A 19,070-nucleotide genomic window follows, 5' to 3' on the forward strand; every position below is an offset into this window, starting at 1 on the left:
CGAGCTGCATGGAATTCCCAAGGAGGCAGTTCTCCTTAGTGCATCCTGTTCCCTCAGACACTCTGGCTCAAGCCACCCACAAGTCAGTCAATATTGCAAACCATATATAATAGTATACTTAATCAATATATAAAAGTTATAGGTTAAACATTCCACAGCAAACAAAGTAACATTTAACATCAGAAGAAAAAGAAAGAGGAGAAAGGATGAATGAAAAGGACTCCTGGTCTGGGCCCAAGGGTCCTGGTCCCATTAGTCCTGCAAGGCAGAGTCTCTGATGCAGCGGAGCCCTTGGCAGCAAATGCCAGGCTCTCATCATGAGCGACTGCGAGGTGTGAGTTCCAACGGCTGCTTTGAGCTGCTGAAGGCCTGATCTCTTCTAGTCACAGAGCTGTCTGGTGAGAACAGACAGAGAAGCATGTGCTTGTTTGCATCCTTATCTGGTTGGATGTAGTCTTTATTTGTCATTTTATTTATTTATTTGTTTATTTATTTATTTATTTATTTATTTATTTATTTATTTATTTTGAGACTGAGTCTTGCTCTATCGCTCAGGCTGGAGTGCAGTGGCATGATCTTGGCTCACTGCAATCTCCACTTCCCGAGTTCAAGCAGTTCTTGGGCCTCAGCCTCCTGAGTAGCTGGGACTACAGGCATGCACCACCATGCCTGGCTAATTTTTTTTTTTTCTGTTGTTAGTAGAGACGGGGTTTCACCATGTTGGCCAGGTTGGTCTTGAACTCCTGACCTCAAGTGATCCACCCACCTTGGCCTTCCAAAGTGTGGGATTATAGGCATGAGTCACTGCACCTGGCCTATTTTAAAAATTTGTTTAAAACAACCTTATCCTTGTTGGCAAAGCACCCTGTGAAATATAGAATGGAGACTTTTTCTAAGATGGAGTCAGTTATGTCAAGGGTGCTCTGTATACAATGGGCTAAAGCAAGACTCATGCCTGAGCCCAGAGGCAATGAAGGGAGCAAATGACTCCACCAAGAGCAGGAGGGCAGAGCAGAGCGCCGGGGGAAAGGGCTTGGATACAGGAAGAGGCAAGGAGTCAGGATCATCAGTGTAATCAAACTACTACAGCACCTGCATGACACAGAAAGCGATATCACCATGGATACATGCCTTGGCACGTAGGACATACTTTCATATAAAGAAAAAGGCTCCCCTTCCTCTAGGGGGAGGTCAGCTCCATACCAGGAGATGTGGCACAGCAGATGGATCAGCAGCCGGGTTTCTGCCCCAACTTACTTCCTTGGCACAGTGCCTTGTGCAGTGTACGACCTGCCCAACTATACCTGGCAACCCTGTCCTAGGGACCTTCTGATGCATTTCCTCACTTGATAAATAATGGTTCAGACCAGTTTCCTGCAGAATTGTCTTTGCCAGGTGATACTGCTAGCCTCAGACCATGATTTGGCCTCTGTTCCTTGGTAACAGGTGGGAGATGCCTTCCGCAGTGAGAAATCCCGCCAAGAGCTTAATACCATCGCATCCAAGCCGGCTCGTGATCACGTGTTCCGGGTGAATAACTTCGAGGCTCTGAAGACCATTCAGAACCAGCTTCGGGAGAAGATCTTTGCGATCGAGGGTGAGTCAGTCATCTGTGTTCCCAGAGCAGCTCCAGAGGCAGCCCCCCACCCCAGAACACATAGTCCCCTCTAGAATCCAGACCTTCCTAACCCTTGGTATCCCCCAGCATCAACTCTCTCCACTTCCTTCAGCTCCCACTCCCAGCCTCACTTGGTCAATTCCTTTGAAGTCAAAGAATCCATACTTTTACCTGTAATTTTGCAAATCTTGGCTATAGGCTGGTAAATTGGAGTATGGGGGAGTCAAATCCCACCCAGTATTTTAACAAAAATTGGATGTGTTGCCAGCAGTAGTCTGTTTGGTTCTCTGTTGTATCCCAATTGTCTAGAATAGTGCCTGGTACTCAGAAGGTGCTCAATAAATGTTTGTTGAATAAAAGGAATTTAGAAATTGGGGGATTTCATATACAGTCTGGGTTTATGGCTTATCTTGAAAAGCTGGAAGATTAGACACCTTGAAGACCTTGAAGACCGCATTCCCACTTGGCAGGAAGTGGCTGGAGGTGAATGGCTGCCACCCTTCTAAGAGGGACGTATGCTGTCCAGCTTGACACAGATCCCGTCGGAGTCTCCTTTGTCTGTGGCCACCAGAGCATTTGGGTTTTCAGTACCTGTTCTAGGTTCTTCTGCTTTCTTTTCTTTTCTTTTTCTTTTTTTTTTGAGACTGAGTCTCGCTCTATTGCCCAGGCTGGAGTGCAGTGGTGTGATCTTGGCTCACCGCAACCTCTGCCTCCCAGGTTCAAGTGATTCTCCTGCCTCAGCCTCCCGAGTAGCTGGGATTACAGGCACATACCACCACGCCCAGCTAATTTTTGTATTTTTGGTAGAGACGGGGTTTCACCATGTTCGCCAGACTGGTCTCTAACTCCTGACCTCAAGTGATCTGCCCATCTCAGGCTCCCAAAATGTTGGGATTACAGGCGTGAACCACCATGCCCGACCTTCTGCTTTCTTTAATGTAGAAACTTCTCCTCTTCACAGGTACTCAGACAGGAAGTAGCAGCTCCTTTGAGCATGAGATGTCTCAGGAAGGCTTCAGCGCTGCCATCACCTCTGTAAGTGGCCCTTCATTAAATTGCAGGGGTGGGGCAGGGGTAGCAAGAAGAGATAGGAGAGATGTGGGGGTTTGGGGACTCTTCTCTGTGATAGGTACTTGGGAAGTAGCTCTGTGAGGGGCAGCGGTGGTCCCTTCTTCCTTCCTCATCAACCCTGTTCTACATCTTTCCCAGAATGGCCCCTTGCTGAGCACTGTGGGGAGCTATGACTGGGCTGGTGGAGCCTTTCTATATACATCAAAGGAGAAAAGCACCTTCATCAACATGACCAGAGTGGATTCAGACATGAATGATGCTTACTTGGGTAAGTGGGGAGGGCAAGAATTACTCTAAGAAGGGGTCAGGATTTGACATAAGTCAACTAGCATAGATGTCTGGGTCTTGAATGAATGGGATACGTATGTATGGGACACCAGTTATGAGGCTCTTGGGATAGCTTTAAAGACAGAAACTTCAATTTTTTTTTTGAGGTGGAGTTACTTTCTTGTCGCCCAGGCTGTAGTGCAATGGCACTCGGCTCACTACAACATCTGCCTCCTGCGCTCAAGTGATTCTCCTACCTCAGCCTCCCGAGTAGCTGGTAATACAAGAATGCACCACCACCCCTGGCTAATTTTTTTTTTTTTTTGAAATGGGGTTTCACTCTTGTTGCCCAGGCTGGAGTGCAATGGCGTGATCTTGGCTCGCCACAACTTCCGCCTCCCAGGTTCAAGTGATTCTCCTCCCTCAGCCTCCTGAGTAGCTGGAATTACAGGCATGTGCCACCACGCCCGGCTAATTTTGTATTTTTAGTAGAGATGGGATTTCTCCATGTCGGTCAGGCTGGTCGCGAACTCCCAACCTCAGGTGATCCACCTGCCTCGGCCTCCCAAAGTGCTGGAATTACAGGCGTGAGCCACTGTGCCCGGTCTTTTTTTGTATTTTTAGTAGAGACTGGGTTTCACCATGTTGGCCAGGCTGGTCTGGAACTCCTGACCTCAGGTGATCCGCCTGCCTCAGACTCTCAAAGTGCTGGGATTATAGGTGTGAGCCACCGCACCCGGCCAGAAACTTCTAAATTAAATTATAATTATGTTCATAAAGAGAAATATAGCGTAGGGATCAGTTACCCCAACACAGCAAGCGTGGGGCTGCCCCAGTGCCCCTACTCAAGGGGTGGGTCTGCAAGGTGGAGGAGGGGGCAGGGAATGCACTTCACCTCTCAGACCCCCACCTTCAGGTTATGCTGCCGCTATCATCTTGCGGAACCGGGTGCAAAGCCTGGTTCTGGGGGCACCTCGATATCAGCACATCGGCCTGGTAGTGATGTTCAGGCAGAACGCTGGCATGTGGGAGTCCAACGCTAATGTCAAGGGCACCCAGGTGAGTGCGGTTTGTGGAGCATGAATGTGCAAACAGAGGCGCCCTGGGGGCATAGAGATTCCAGGAGGGGCATTCAGATGACATGCATGGCCCTCTTGTAAAGGAGCCTTTGGGGGCTATGAGCTGGGGAGTTGTGGGATCAGCTTAGCATTTGAGCATGCTGTGTCCTCAGCTTTTTTAACAATGATAAATAACAATGCTTGCCTGTACAGAGCTCTCTATGGGTCTTTCTGTACTCAGAGCTGGTATTCAACCCATATATAACCAGGATAGCCATGTTAGTTAATAAAATATTGAAATAATTCCGTATTCATTGATAAATGGTGGATTCCCCCTCACCCATGCACTCTGGTGCTTCCCCAGTCTCTGTGGGCTTCCCCATGATCCAGCAACTATGAGGTCAGGCAGGACACTTCACAGACCCTCTAGGATCTGCTCCAGCCACGCCCCTGCTCAGTACCTGTGCAGCTTCAGCTGTTCATTATTTTGAATATCACCACTGCAAAAGCAGCATGGTCACATATTATGTGGGAACTAGTGAGTGAGGCAAAACTCTCTAGTCAAAATCATTCTTGCAAATTCCTGAAATAGGACTGCACCCATGATATGGTGCCTATAGTTCTTTATTTTATTTTTATTTTATTATACTTTAAGTTCTAGGGTACATGTGCACAACATGCAGGTTTGTTACATATGTATACATGTGCCGTGTTGGTGTGCTGCACCCATTAACTCGTCATCTACATTAGGTATATCTGCTAATGCTATCCCTCCCCCCTCCCTCCAGCCCACGACAGGCCCCGGTGCGTGATGTTCCCTACCCAGTGTCCAAGTGTTCTCATTGTTCAATTCCCACCTATGAATGAGAACATGTGGTGTTTGGTTTTCTGTGCTTGCAACAGTTTGCTCAGAATGATGGTTTCCAGCTTCATCCATGTCCGTACAAAGGACATGAACTCATCCTTTTTTATGGCTGCATAGTATTCCATGGTGTATATGTGCCACATTTTCTTAATCCAGTCTATCATTGATGGACATTTGGGTTGGTTCCAAGTCTTTGCTATTGTGAATAGTGCTGCAATAAACATTTGTGTGCATGTGCCTTTATAGCAGCATGATTTATAATCCTTTGGGTATATACCCAGTAATGGGATGGCTGGGTCAAATGGTATTTCTAGTTCTAGATCCTTGAGGAATCACCACACTGTCTTCCACAATGGTTAAACTAGTTTACAGTCCCACCAACAGTGTAAAAGTGTTCCTATTTCTCCACATCCTCTCCAGCACCTGTTGTTTCCTGACTTTTTAATGATCACAATTCTAACTGGTGTGAGATGGTATCTCATTGTAGTTTTGATTTGCATTTCTCTGATGGCCAGTGATGATGAGCATTTTTTCATGTGTCTGTTGGCTGCATAAAAGTCTTCTTTTGAGAAGTGTCTGTTCATATCCTTCGCCCAGTTTTTGATGGGGTAGTTTGATTTTTTCTTGTAAATTTGTTTGAGTTCTTTGTAGATTCTGGATATTAGCCCTTTGTCAGATGGGTAGATTGTAAAAATTTTCTCCCATTCTGTAGGTTGCCTGTTCACTCTGATTGTGGTTTCTTTTGCTGTGCAGAAGCTCTTTAGTTTAATTAGATCCCATTTGTCAATTTTGGCTTTTGTTGCCATTGCTTTTGGTGCTTTAGTCATGAAGTCCTTGCCCATGCTTATGTCCTGAGTGGTATTGCCTAGGTTTCCTTCTAGGGTTTTTATGGTTTTAGGTCTAACATTTAAGTCTTTAATCCATCTTGAATTAATTTTTGTATAAGGTGTAAGGAAGGGATCCAGTTTCAGCTTTCTACATATGGCTAGCCAGTTTTCCCAGCACCATTTATTAAATAGGGAATCCTTTCCCCATTTCTTGTTTTTGTCAGGTTTGTCAAAGATCAGATGGTTGTAGATGTGTGGTATTATTTCTGAGGGCTCTGTTCTGTTCCATTGGTCTATATTTCTGTTTTGGTACCAGTACCATGCTGTTTTGGTTACTGTAGCCTTGTAATATAGTTTGAAGTCAGGTAGTGTGATGCCTCCAGCTTTGTTCTTTTGGCTTAGGATTGACTTGGCAACGCGGGCTCTTTTTTGGTTCCATATGAACTTTAAAGTAGTTTTTTCCAATTCTGTGAAGAAAGTCATTGGTAGCTTGATGGGGAAGGCATTGAATCTGTAATTTACCTTGGGCAGTATGGCCATTTTCACGATATTGATTCTTCCTATCCATGAACATGGAATGTTCTTCCATTTGTTTTTGTCCTCTTTTATTTCCTTGAGCAGTGGTTTGTAGTTCTCCTTGAAGAGGTCCTTCACATCCCTTGTAAGTTGGATTCCTAGGTATTTTATTCTCTTTGAAGCAATTGTGAATGGGAGTTCACTCATGATTTAGCTCTCTGTTTGTCTGTTATTGGTGTATAGGAATGGTTGTGATTTTTGCACACTGATTTTGTATCCTGAGACTTTGCTGAAGTTGCTTATCAGCTTAAGAACATTTTGGGTTGAGACAATGGGGTTTTCTAAATATACAATCATGTCATCTGCAAACAGGGACAATTTGAATACCCTTTATTTCTTTCTTCTGCCTGATTTCCCTGGCCAGAACTTCCAACACTATGTTGAATAGGAGTGGTGAGAGAGGGCATCCCTGTCTTGTGCCAGTTTTCAAAGGGAATGCTTCCAGTTTTTGCCCATTCAGTATGATATTGGCTATGGGTTTGTCATAAATAGCTCTTATTAATTTGAGATACGTCCCATCCATACCTAGTTTATTGAGAGGTTTCAGCATGAATGGCTGTTGAATTTTGTTAAAGGCCTTTTCTGCATCTGTTGAGATAATCATGTGGTTTTTGTCTTTGGTTCGTTTATATGATGAATTATGTTTATTGATTTGCGTATGTTGATCCAGCCTTGCATCCCAGGGATGAAGCCCACTTGATCATGGTGGATAAGCTTTTTGATGTGCTGCTGGATTCAGTTTGCCAGTATTTTATTGAGGATTTTTGCATTGATGTTCATCAGGGATATTGGTCTAAAATTCTCTTTTATTTTGTTGTGTCTCTGCCAGGCTTTGGTATCAGGATGATGCTGGCCTCAAAAAATGAGTTAGGGAGGATTCCCTCTTCTTCTATTGATTTGGATAGTTCAGAAGGAATGGTATTAGCTCCTCTTTGTACCTCTGGTAGAATTCAGCTGTGACTCCATCTGGTCCTGGACTTTTTTTGGTTGGTAGACTATTAATTATTGCCTCAATTTCAGAGCCTGTTATTGGTCTATTCAGAGATTCAACTTCTTCCTGGTTTAGTCTTGGGAGAGTGCATGTGTCGAGGAATTTATCCATTTCTTCTAGATTTTCTAGTTTATTTGCGGAGAGGTGTTTATGGTATTCTCTGATGGTAGTTTGTATTTCTGTGGGATCAGTGGTGATATCCCGTTTGTCATTTTTTATTGCGTCTATTTGATTCTTCTCTCTTTTCTTCTTTACTAGTCTTGCTAGCAGTCTATCAATTTTGTTGACCTTTTCAAAAAACCAGCTCCTGGATTCATTGATTTTTTGAAGGGTTTTTTGTGTCTCTATTTCCTTCAGTTCTGCTCTGATCTTAGTTATTTCTTGCCTTCTGCTAGCTTTTGAATGTGTTTGCTCTTGCTTCTATAGTTCTTTTAATTGTGATGTTAGGGTGTCAATTTTAGATCTTTCCTGCTTTCTCTTGTGGGCATTTAGTGCTATAAATTTCCCTTTACACACTGCTTTAAATGTGTCTCAGGATTCTGGTATGTTGTGTTTTTGTTCTCATTGGTTTCAAAGAACATCTTTATTTCTGCCTTCATTTTGTTATGTATCCAGTAGTCATTCAGGAGCAGGTTGTTCAGTTTCCATGTAGCTGAGCGGTTTTGAGTGAGTTTCTTAATCCTGAGTTCTAGTTTGATTGCACTGTGGTCTGAGAGACAGTTTGTTTTAATTTCTGTTCTTTTACATTTGCTGAGTGCTTTACTTCCAACTATGTGGTCAATTTGGGAATAGGTGTGGTGTGGTGCTGAAGAGAATGTATATTCTATTGATTTGGGGTGGAGAGTTCTGTAGATGTCTATTAGGTCCGCTTGGTGCAGAGCTGAGTTCAATTCCTGGATATCCTTGTTAACTTTCTGTCTCGTTGATCTGTCTAATGTTGACAGTGGGGTGTTAAAGTCTCCCATTATTATTGTGTGGGAGTCTAAGTCTCTTTGCAGATCTCTAAGGACTAGCTGTATGAATCTGGGTGCTCCTGTATTGGATGCACATATATTTAGGATAGTTGGCTCTTCTTGTTGAATTGATCCCTTTACCATTATGTAATGGCCTTCTTTGTCTCTTTTGATCTTTGTTGGTTTAAAGTCTGTTTTATCAGAGACTAGGATTGCAACCCCTGCTTTTTTTTGTTTTCCATTTGCTTAGTAGATCTTCCTCCATCCCTTTATTTTGAGTCTCTGTGTGTCTCTGCACGTGAGATGGGTCTCCTGAATACAGCACACTGATAGGTCTTGACTCTTTATCCAATTTGCCAGTCTGTGTCTTTTAATTGGAACATTTAGCCCATTTACATTTAAGGTTAGTATTGTTATATGTGAATTTGATCCTGTTATTATGATGTTAGCTGGTTATTTTGCTCATTAGTTGATGCAGTTTCTTCCTAGCCTTGATGGTCTTTACAATTTGGCATGATTTTGCAGTGGCTGGTACCGGTTGTTCCTTTCCATGTTTAGTGCTTCCTTCAGGAGCTCTTGTAAGGCAGGCCTGGTGGTGACAAACTCTCTCAGCATTTGCTTGTCTGTAAAGGATTTTATTTCTCCTTCACTTATGAAGCTTAGTTTGGCTGGATATAAAATTCTGGTTGAAAATTCTTTTCTTTAAGAAGGTTGAATATTGGCCCCCACTCTCTTCTGGCTTGTAGAGTTTCTGCTGAGAGATCAGCTGCTAGTCTGATGGGCTTCCCTTTGTGGGTAACCTGACCTTTCTCTCTGGCTGTCCTTAACATTTTTTCCTTCATTTCAACTTTGGTGAATCTGACAATTATGTGTCTTGGAGTTGCTCTTCTCGAGGAGTATCTTTGTGGCATTCTCTGTATTTCCTGAATTTGAATGTTGGCCTGCCTTGCTAGATTGGGGAAGTTCTCCTGGATAATATCCTGTAGAGTGTTTTCCAACTTGGTTCCATTCTCCCTGTTACTTTCAGGTACACCAGTCAGATGTAGATTTGGTCTTTTCACATAGTCTCATATTTCTTGGAGGCTTTGTTCATTTCTTTTTACTCTTTTTTTCTCTGAACTTCTCTTCTTGCTTCATTTCATTCATTTGATCTTCAATCACTGATACCCTTTCTCCACTTGATCGAATTGGCTACTGAAGCTTGTGCATGCATCACGTAGTTCTCATGCCATGGTTTTCAGCTCCATCAGGTCATTTAAGGTCTTCTCTATGCTGTTTATTCTAGTTAGCCATTCGTCTAATCTTTTTTCAAGGTTTTTAGCTTCTTTGTGATGGGTTCGAACATCCTCCTTTAGCTCGGAGAAGTTTTTTATTACCGATCATCTGAAGCCTTCTTCTCTCAACTCATTAAAGTCATTCTCCATCCAGCTTTGTTCCATTGCTGGTGTGAGGAGCTGCGTTCCTTTGGAGGAGAAGAGGTGCTCTGATTTTTAAAATTTTCAGCTTTTCTGCTCTGGTTTCTCCCCATCTTTGTGGTTTTATCTACCTTTGGTCTTTGATGATGGTGACGTACAGATGGGGTTTTGGTGTGGATGTCCTTTCTGTTTGTTAGTTTTCCTTCTAACAGTCAGGACCATCAGCTGCAGGTCTGTTGGAGTTTGCTGGAGTTCCACTCCAGACCCTGTTTTCCTGGGTTTCACCAGTGGAGGCTGCAGAACAGCAAATATTGCAAAACTGCAAATGTTGCTCTCTGATCCTTCCTCTGGAAGCTTTGCCACAGAGGGGCACCCAGCCGTATGAGGTGTAAGTCGGCTTCTACTGGGAGGTGCCCCCCAGTTAGGCTACTCGGGGGTCAGGGACCCACTTGAGGAGGCAGCCTGTCTGTTCTCAGATCTCAAACTCCGTCCTGGGAGAACCACTACTCTCTTCAAAGCTGTCAGACAGGGATGTTTAAGTCTGCAGAAGTTTCTGCTGCCTTTTGTTCAGCTATGCCCTGCCCCCAGAGGTGGAGTCTACAGAGGCAGGCAGGCTTCCTTGAGCTGCGGTGGGCTCCACCCAGTTCGAACTTCCTGGCTGCTTTGTTTACCTACTCAAGCCTCAGCAATGGCAGACGCCCCTCCGCCAGCCTCACTGCCACCTTGCAGCTTGATCTCAAACTGCTGTGCTAGCAGTGAGCAAGGCTCTGTGGGCGTGGGACCCTCTGAGCCAGGCGTGGGATATAATCCCCTGGTGTGCCGTTTGCTAAGACCATTGGAAAAGTGCAGTATTAGGGTGGGAGTGTCCCAATTTTCCACATACTCTCTGTCACGGCTTCCCTTGGCTAGGAAAGAGAATTCCCCGACCCCTTGCACTTCCCAGGTGAGGCGATGCCCCGCCCTGCTTTGGCTCATACTCTGTGGGCTGCACTCACTGTCCTACAAGCCCCAGTGAGATGAACCCAGTACCTCAGTTGGAAATGCAGAAATCACTCGTCTTCTGCGTCGCTCATGCTTGGAGCTGTAGACTGGAGCTGTTCCAATTCGGCCATCTTGGAACCTCCTCTGCCTATAGTTCTTTAAAAAAAAAATTTCAGGCAGGGCATGTTGGCTCATGCCTGTAATCCCAGTGTAGCAGGACAAGCTGCAGACAAAACCCCTCAGACACTGAGTTAAAGAAGGAAGGGCTTTATTCAGCCAGGAGCTACAGCAAGACTCATATCTCCATAAACTGAGCTCCCCGAGTGAGCAATTCCTGTCCTTTTAAAGGCTTAAAACTCTAAATGGGTCCACGTGAGGGGGTCATGATCGATTGAGCAAGCAGGAGATACATGACTGAGGGCTGCATGCACCAGTAAACAGAACGGAACAGAACAGGACAGGGATTTTCACAATGCTTTTCCATACCATGTCTTGAATCTATAGATAACATAACTGGTTAGGTCAGGAGTTGATCTTTAATCAGACCCAGGGTGTGGCGCCGGGCTGTCTGCCTGTAGATTTCATTTCTGCTTTTTAGTTTTTACTTCCTCTTTCTTTGGAGGCAGAAACTGGGCATAAGACAACATGAGGGGTGGTCTCCTCCCTTACCAGCACTTTGGAAGGCTGAGGCAGGTGGATCACCTGAGGTCAGGAGTTTGAGACGAGCCTGGCCAATATGGTGAAACTTTGTCTCTACTAAAAATAAAAAATATATAAAAAAATTAGCCAAACGTGGTGGCGTGTGCCTGTAATCCCAGCTACTTGGGAGGCTGAGGCAGAAGAATCACTTGAACCCGGGAGGTGGAGGTTGCAGTGAGCTGGGATCGTGCCACTGCACTCCAGCCTGGGTGACAGGGCGAGACTTCATCTCAATTAAAAAAAAAAATTTCAACTTTTAGATTCGGGGTACATGTATAGGCTTGTTACATGCATACATTGCATGTTGCTGAGGTTTGGGCTGCAGATCCCATCACACAGGTAGTGAGCATAGTACCTGTGGTGGTTTTTCTTTTTTCTTTTTCTTTTCTTTTCTCTCTCTCTCTCTCTCTTTTTTTTTTTTTAGAGACAGGGTCTCACTATGTTGCCCAGGCTGGTTTTGAACACCTGAGTTCAAGCAATGCTGCCCAGGCTGGTTTTGAACTCCTGAGCTCAAGCAATCCTCCTGCCTTGGCCTCCCAAAATGCTGAGATTACAAGGGTGAGCCACTGAGCTTGGCCCAATAGGTGGTTTTTCAACCCACACCTCCTGCTCCTCCATCTGGTAGTCTGCAATATCTATTGTTCCCATCTTTATGTCTACGTATACGCAATGTTTAGCTCCCACTTATAAGTGAGAACATGCAGTGTTTGATTTTCTGTTCCTGTGTCAATTCACTTAGGATTATAGCCTCCAGCTGCATCCATGTTGCTGCAAAGGACGTGATTCATTCTTTTTTATGGCGGCGTAGTATTTGATGGTGTATATGTACCACATTTTCTTATCCAATCCACCATTGATAGACACCTAGGTTGATTCCATGTATTTCTATTGTGAATAGTGCTGTGATGAACATACGAGCATGTATCTTTTTGGTAGAACAGCTTATTTTCTTTTGGATATGTGGCCAGTAATGGGATTGCTGGGCTGAATAGTAGCCCTGTTTTATATTCTTTGAGAAATCTTCAAACTGCTTTCCACAGTGGCTGGACTAATTTACATTCCCACTGTCCAACAATGTATAAGCCTTCCTTTTCCTTCATTGCCTCACCAGCATCTGTTATTGTCTTTTTAATAATAGCATTCTGACTGGTGTGAGATGGTATCTCATTGCGGTTTATGATTTGCATTTCTCTGGTGATTAGTGATAATGAACTTTCTTTTTCAAATGTTTTTTGGCTACTTGTATGTCTTCCTTTGCGAAGTGTCTGTTTATGTCTTTTACCCACTTTTTAATGGGGTTATTTGTTTCTTGCTTGTTGATTTGTTGAAGTTCCTTATAGATTCTGGATTTCCGACCTTTGTCAGATGTGGTTTGCAAATATTTTCTCCCATTCTGTAAGTTTTCTGTTTACTCTGTTGATAGTTTCTTTTGCTCTACAGAAACTCTTTAATTAGTTCCCACTTGTTGATTTTTGTTTTTGTTGCAGTTGCTTTTGAGGACTTAGCCAAATTTCTTTGCCAAGGCTGCTGTTGAGAAAGTATTTCCTGGGTTTTCCTTCTATGATTTTAATAGTTTGAGGGCTCACATTTAAATCTTTAATCCATGTGATTTAAGTCTTTAATCACATTTAAATCTTTAATACACCTTGAGTTGATTTTTGTATAAGGTGTAAGGAAGGGGTTCAGTTTCATTCTTCTGCATATGGATAGCCAATTATCTCCACACTATTTATTGAATAGGGAGTTCTTTCCCCTTGCTTGCTTCATAGTCTTTATTGAAGATCAGGTGGTTATAGGTGGGTGGCTTTATTTCTGGGCTCTCTGTTCTATTCCATTGGTCTATGTATCTGTTTTTGTACCAGTAACATACTGTTTTGGTTACTATAGCCTCATATTCGGATAGTGTGATGCCTCCAGCTCTGTTATTTTTGCTTAGGATTGCTTTGGCTACTTAGGCTCTTTTTTTGTTCCATATTAATTTTAGAATAGTTTTTTTCTATCTGTGAACAATGGCATTGGTAGTTTGATACAAATAGCATTGAATCTGCAAATTGCTTTGAGCAGTGTGGCCATTTTAACAATATTGATTCTTCCAATCCATGAGCATGGAATACTTTCCGCTTATTTGTGTCGTCTCTGATTTCTTTCAACAGTGTATTTCTCTTTGTAGAGACCTTTTACCTCCTTGGTTAGCTGTGTTCCCAGGTACTTCATTTTTCGTGTCTGCCTGTAGTTCTGTGTGTTTTTAAAATTTTTGTCAGTGGTTCTCTTTGACTTGTAATTAATGCATTGTATGGAGATGAAACCAGTTTCTCCTGATACCTGAACAGCTTGTCATAATTCTTTGCCAATAGTCAAATTCTTCACGTGGTCTCTCTAAACACATACTGGCCATTGATGGTGTCAATGCCTGACATGTATAAGGGATGGGGTGGGGAAAAAAGTGTAGAGGAATTACGGGAAGTCAAGTGTGGATTGGATGCCACTTCTCTGTTTTGGGTGTGTGGTCAGGACCACATGAGGAAGGCTGGCTGGTCAACTCCCACACCCCACACAAGTACACGCACATTACCATCAAGGGTGATAGATGCTTAAAGTGGGACAGTCTGGGAGTTATGAGAGCAAATGGAAGGGGCACCCACAGAAAGGCAGTATGGAAGCCTTCCTGGTGGAAGTGGCAGCTAAGCCAAGGCCTGAAGTGGAAGCACAAGAGAAGTGAAAAGGGGTGTGGGGAAGCAAGGGGCAAGAGGAGGGAGAGAGAATGGAATGAAGGGTCAGAATATGCGTATATGGGGGTGGGAGGAGTGGTGGGAGAAAATGGGAAAGAAGGGTAGGTGTGGCTTATCCCAGAGATGCAGGGCTTGTTCAACATCCCAAATATCAATATTGCAGAAATGGACAAGCTGATCCTGAAGTCCATATGGAAACAGAAGGGATCAATATATTAGACTTATACCTAAATATTTCATGGCCTTTGGCACTATTGTAAATTGTACTGGTTTTTAAATTTAAATTTCCAATTGTTGGAACAGAACAGAGCCCTCAGAAATAATTCCACACATCTACAACCATCTGATCTTTGACAAACCTGACAAAAACAAGAAATGGGGAAATGATTCCCTATTTAATAAATGGTGCTGGGAAAACTGGCTAGCCATATGTAGAAAGCTGAAACTGGATCCCTTCCTTACACCTTATACAAAAATTAATTCAAGATGGATTAAAGACTTGAATGTTAGACCTAAAACCATAAAAACCCTAGAAGAAAACCTAGGCAATACCACTGAGGACATAGGCATGGTCAAGGACTTCATGTCTAAAACACCATGTTGCAATGGCAACAAAAGCCAAAATTGACAAATGGGATCTAATTAAACTAAAGAGCTTCTGCACAGCAAAAGAAACTACCATCAGAGTGAACAGGCAACTTACAGAATGGGAGAAAATTTTTGCAATCTACTCATCTGACAAAGGGCTAATATCCAGAATCTACAAAGAACTCAAACAAATTTACAAGAAAAAAACAACCCCATCAACAAGTGGGTGAAGGATATGAACAGACACTTCTCAAAAGAAGACATTTATGCAGCCAACAGACACATGAAAAAATGCTCATCATCACTGGCCATCAGAGAAATGCAAATCAAAATCACAATGAGATACCATTTCACACCAGTTAGAATGGTGATCATTAAAAAGTCAGGAAACAACAGGTGCTGGAGAGGATGTGGAGAAATAGGAACACTTTTACACTGTTGGTGGGACTGTAAACTAGTTTAACCATTGTGGAAGACAGCGTGGCGATTCCTCAAGGATCTAGAACTAGAAATACCATTTGACCCAGCCATCCCATTACTGGGTATATACCCAAAGGATTATAAATCATGCTGCTATAAAGGCACATGCACACGAATGTTTATTGCAGCACTATTCACAATAGGAAAGACTTGGAACCAACCCAAATGTCCATTAATGATAGACTGGATTAAGACAATGTGGCACATATACACCATGGAATACTATGCAGCCATAAAAAAGGATGAGTTCTTGTCCTTTGTAGGGACATGGATGAAGCTGGAAACCATCATTCTGAGCAAACTGTTGCAAGCACAGAAAACCAAACACCACATGTTCTCATTCATAGGTGGGAATTGAACAATGAGAACACTTGGACACTGGGTAGGGAACATCACACACCGGGGCCTGTCGTGGGCTGGAGGGAGGGGGGAGGGATAGCATTAGCAGATATACCTAATGTAGATGACGAGTTAATGGGTGCAGCACACCAACACGGCACATGTATACATATGTAACAAACCTGCATGTTGTGCACATGTACCCTAGAACTTAAAGTATAATAAAAAAAATAAATTTCCGATTGTTTAGTGATATAGAAATACAACTGGCCGGGCCCAGTGGCTCACACCTGTAATCCTAGCACTTTGGGAGGCCGATGCAGGTTGATCACCTGAGGTCAGGAGTTTGAGATCAGCCTGACCAACATGGAGAAACCCTGTTGCTACTAAAAATACAAAATTAGCCAGGTGTGGTGGCACATGCCTGTAATCTCAGCTACTTGGGAGGCTGAGGCAGGAGAATCGCTTGAATCCGGGAGGCAGAGGTTATGGTGAGCCGAGATCATGCCATTGCACTCCAGCCTGGGCAACAAGTGTGAAACTCCATCTAAAAAAAAAAAAGAAAGAAATACAACTGATTCTTACATATTGATCTTGTATCCAAAACAATCTTAGAAAAGGGGAACAAAGTTGGAGGGTTCACACTTTCCAATTCAAAACTTACAAAGCCATAAAGCCAGAAAGTAAATTAGTGGTTTCCAGGGTCTGGGGGTTGGATTGGGGATTGGAAATACTGCTAACAGATACAGAATTTCTTTCTGGGAAGATGGAAATGTTCTGGAGGTAGTGGTGATGACTACACAACATTGTGAATGTACTAAAACCCAGTTAACTTTATACTTTAAAATGGTAAATTTTATGGTCTATACATTTAATCTAAATTATAAAAGCTACTTTGAAGAAAACAATGTGATTCACCATAACAGCAGATTAAAGAAGAAAAAACATGTAACCACCTGAACAGATATAGAACTATAATTTGACAACATACAACATCGTTTCATGATTAAAAATACTCTCAGCCAACTAGGAACTAAAGGGAACTTCCTCAACCTGAAAAAGAGAATTTACAAAAAGTCTCTACCAGGCATTATACTTAAAAGTGAAAGAGAATGCTTTTCACCTAAAATTGGAAACAAGACGAGAATATCTACTTTTATAATTGCTATTCAACATTGACCTAGCCAATGCAATAAAGCAAGAAAAAGAAGAAAAAAAAATACAAAGAGGAAAGGAAGAAATAAAACCCTTGCTATTTGCAGATGATACAATTGCATGGAAAATTCCAAAGAATCTATAAAAAAGCTATGATAATAGGTTTTTTCAGTAAGTTCTCAGGATATAAGAGCAACGTATAAAAATCAGTTGTATTTCTATAATATAACTGAACAATTGGAAATTTAAATTAAAAAGTACCATTTACAATAGCATAAAATACCATGAAATATTAGGTATAAATCAAACTAAACATGTACAATAATTTTATGCTGAAAAGTGCAAAACACTAATGAGAGAAATAAAAGACCTAAATAAATGGAGAGATACACTGTGGTCATGGATTCGAATATTGGAGTTCCAATATTGTTAAGATGTCAATTCTCCCTGAGTTGATCTACAGATTCAATGCAGTAAAAATCCTGGATAATATTCCACTGTGCACATGTACCACATTTTCTTTATCCATTCATCTGTTGATGGACACTTAAGTTGATTCTATATCTCGGCTATTGTGAATAGTGCTGCGATAAACATGGGAGTGCAGTTATCTTTTCAGTATACTGATTTCCTTTCCTTTGGCAATATACCCAGCACTGGGATTGCTGGATCATATGGTAGTTCCATTTTTAGTTTTCTTGAGGAGCCTCCATATTGTTCTCTATAGTGGCTTTACTAATTTACATTCCCACTAACAGTGCATGAGGGTTCCTCTTTCTCTGCATCTTTGCCAGCATCCATCATTGTTTGTCTTTTCGATAAAAGCCCTTTTAACTGGAATGAGATGATATCTCATTGTGGTTTTCATTTGCATTTTTCTGATACACAAAGGAATATTATTCAGCCATAAGACGAATGAATCTTGTGATTTGCAATAACAGGATTGGAACTGGAGGACATTATGTTAAGTAAAACAACCCGGGCACAGAAAAACAAATATTGCATGTTCTCATTCATGTGTAGGAGCTAAAAATAAATGGATCTCATGGAGGTAGAGAGTAGAATGATGGGTTACTAGAGACTGGGAAGGGTAGCAAGGAGGATGGGGTAAAGAGGGGATGGTTAATGGGTACAAAAATACAGTTAGGAAAAATAAGACCTAGTGTTTGGTAGCACAGTAGGGTGACTATAGTTAACAATAATTTATTGTGTATTTCAAAATAACTACAGGAATGGAATTGGAATGTTCCCAGCAAAAGAAATGATAAATACTTGAGGCAATGGATATCCCAGTTACCCTGATTTGATTATCACACATTGTATGCTTGTATCAAAATATCACATATTCCCTATAAATATGTGCAATTATTATGTATTCATAAAAAAGTAAAAATCCTGGAAGTATATTTTGCAGAATTTAGCCAATTCTAAAATTTATATAAAAAATAAAAAAGTAGAGTATCCAAAATAATTTTGAAAAGAATCTTGATACATACCATTAAGTAGCTGTCACTTTTTATTTATTTATTTAATTTTAAAAAATTAGATTGATATTTTATTATTTTTTAACTTTTACTTTAGGTTTGAGGGTACACATGAAAGTTTGTTATATAAGTAAACTCGTGTCATGGGAGTTTGTTGTACAGAGTATTTCATCACCCAGGTATTAAGCCTAGTAACCAATGGTTATTTTTTCTGCTCCTGCCTCCTCCCAACCTCCACCCTCAAGTAGACCCCAGTGTCTGTTGTTTCCTTCTTTGTGTTCATAAGTTCTTTATTGCTTAGCTCCCACTAATAAGTGAGAACATGCAGTATTTGTTTTTCTGTTCCTGTGTTAGTTTGCTAAGGATAATGGCCTCCAGCTCCATCCATGTTCCCACAAAAGACATGATCTTACTATTTTTTATGGCTGCATAGTATTCCATGGTGTATATGTACCACATTTTTAAAAATCCTATTTGTTATTGGTGGGCATTTAGGTTGATTCCATGTTTTGCTATTGCAACTAGTACTGCAATAAATATTCATGTGCATGTGTCTTTATGGTAGGATGATATATATTCCTCTGGGTATATCCCCAGTAATGGGATTGCTGGGTTGAATGGTAGTTCTGCTTTTAGCTCTTTGAGGAGTTGCCATACTGCTTTCCCCAAGTGGTTGAACTGATTTACCACTCCCACCAACAGTATAAGTGTTCCCTTTTCTCCACAACCTCACCAGCATCTATTTTTTAACTTTTACTAATAGCCATTCTAACTGGTGTGAGATAATGATAATGATATTGAGCTTTTTTTATATGCTTGTTGGCTGCATGTATGTCTTCTTTCGAAAAGTGTCTGTTCATTTCCTTTTCCCACCTTTTAATGGGGTTGTTTTTCTCTTGTAAAATTTTTTAAGTTCCCTGTAGATGTTGGATATTAGACCTTCGTTGGATGCATAGTTTGTGAATATTTTCTTT

At 41.9% G+C, this 19,070-nt stretch overlaps 1 protein-coding gene across 3 annotated transcripts in view; it reads left to right on the forward strand.

Annotated features, from left to right (window-relative positions):
* Positions 1-19,070, forward strand: part of ITGAM (integrin subunit alpha M) — a 76,617-nt gene that overhangs the window by 14,459 nt on the left and 43,088 nt on the right. For all 3 annotated transcript variants that reach the window (XM_054454551.1, XM_054454552.1, XM_054454553.1), the window contains exons 9-12: positions 1,447-1,597; positions 2,580-2,653; positions 2,828-2,957; positions 3,873-4,015. In XM_054454551.1, the coding sequence (XP_054310526.1) occupies positions 1,447-1,597; positions 2,580-2,653; positions 2,828-2,957; positions 3,873-4,015 (498 nt within the window). The remainder of the gene's footprint in view (positions 1-1,446; positions 1,598-2,579; positions 2,654-2,827; positions 2,958-3,872; positions 4,016-19,070) is intronic.

Source organism: Pongo pygmaeus, chromosome 18, assembly GCF_028885625.2.
Source record: "Pongo pygmaeus isolate AG05252 chromosome 18, NHGRI_mPonPyg2-v2.0_pri, whole genome shotgun sequence".
In the NCBI taxonomy this organism is placed as follows: Eukaryota; Metazoa; Chordata; class Mammalia; order Primates; family Hominidae; genus Pongo; species Pongo pygmaeus.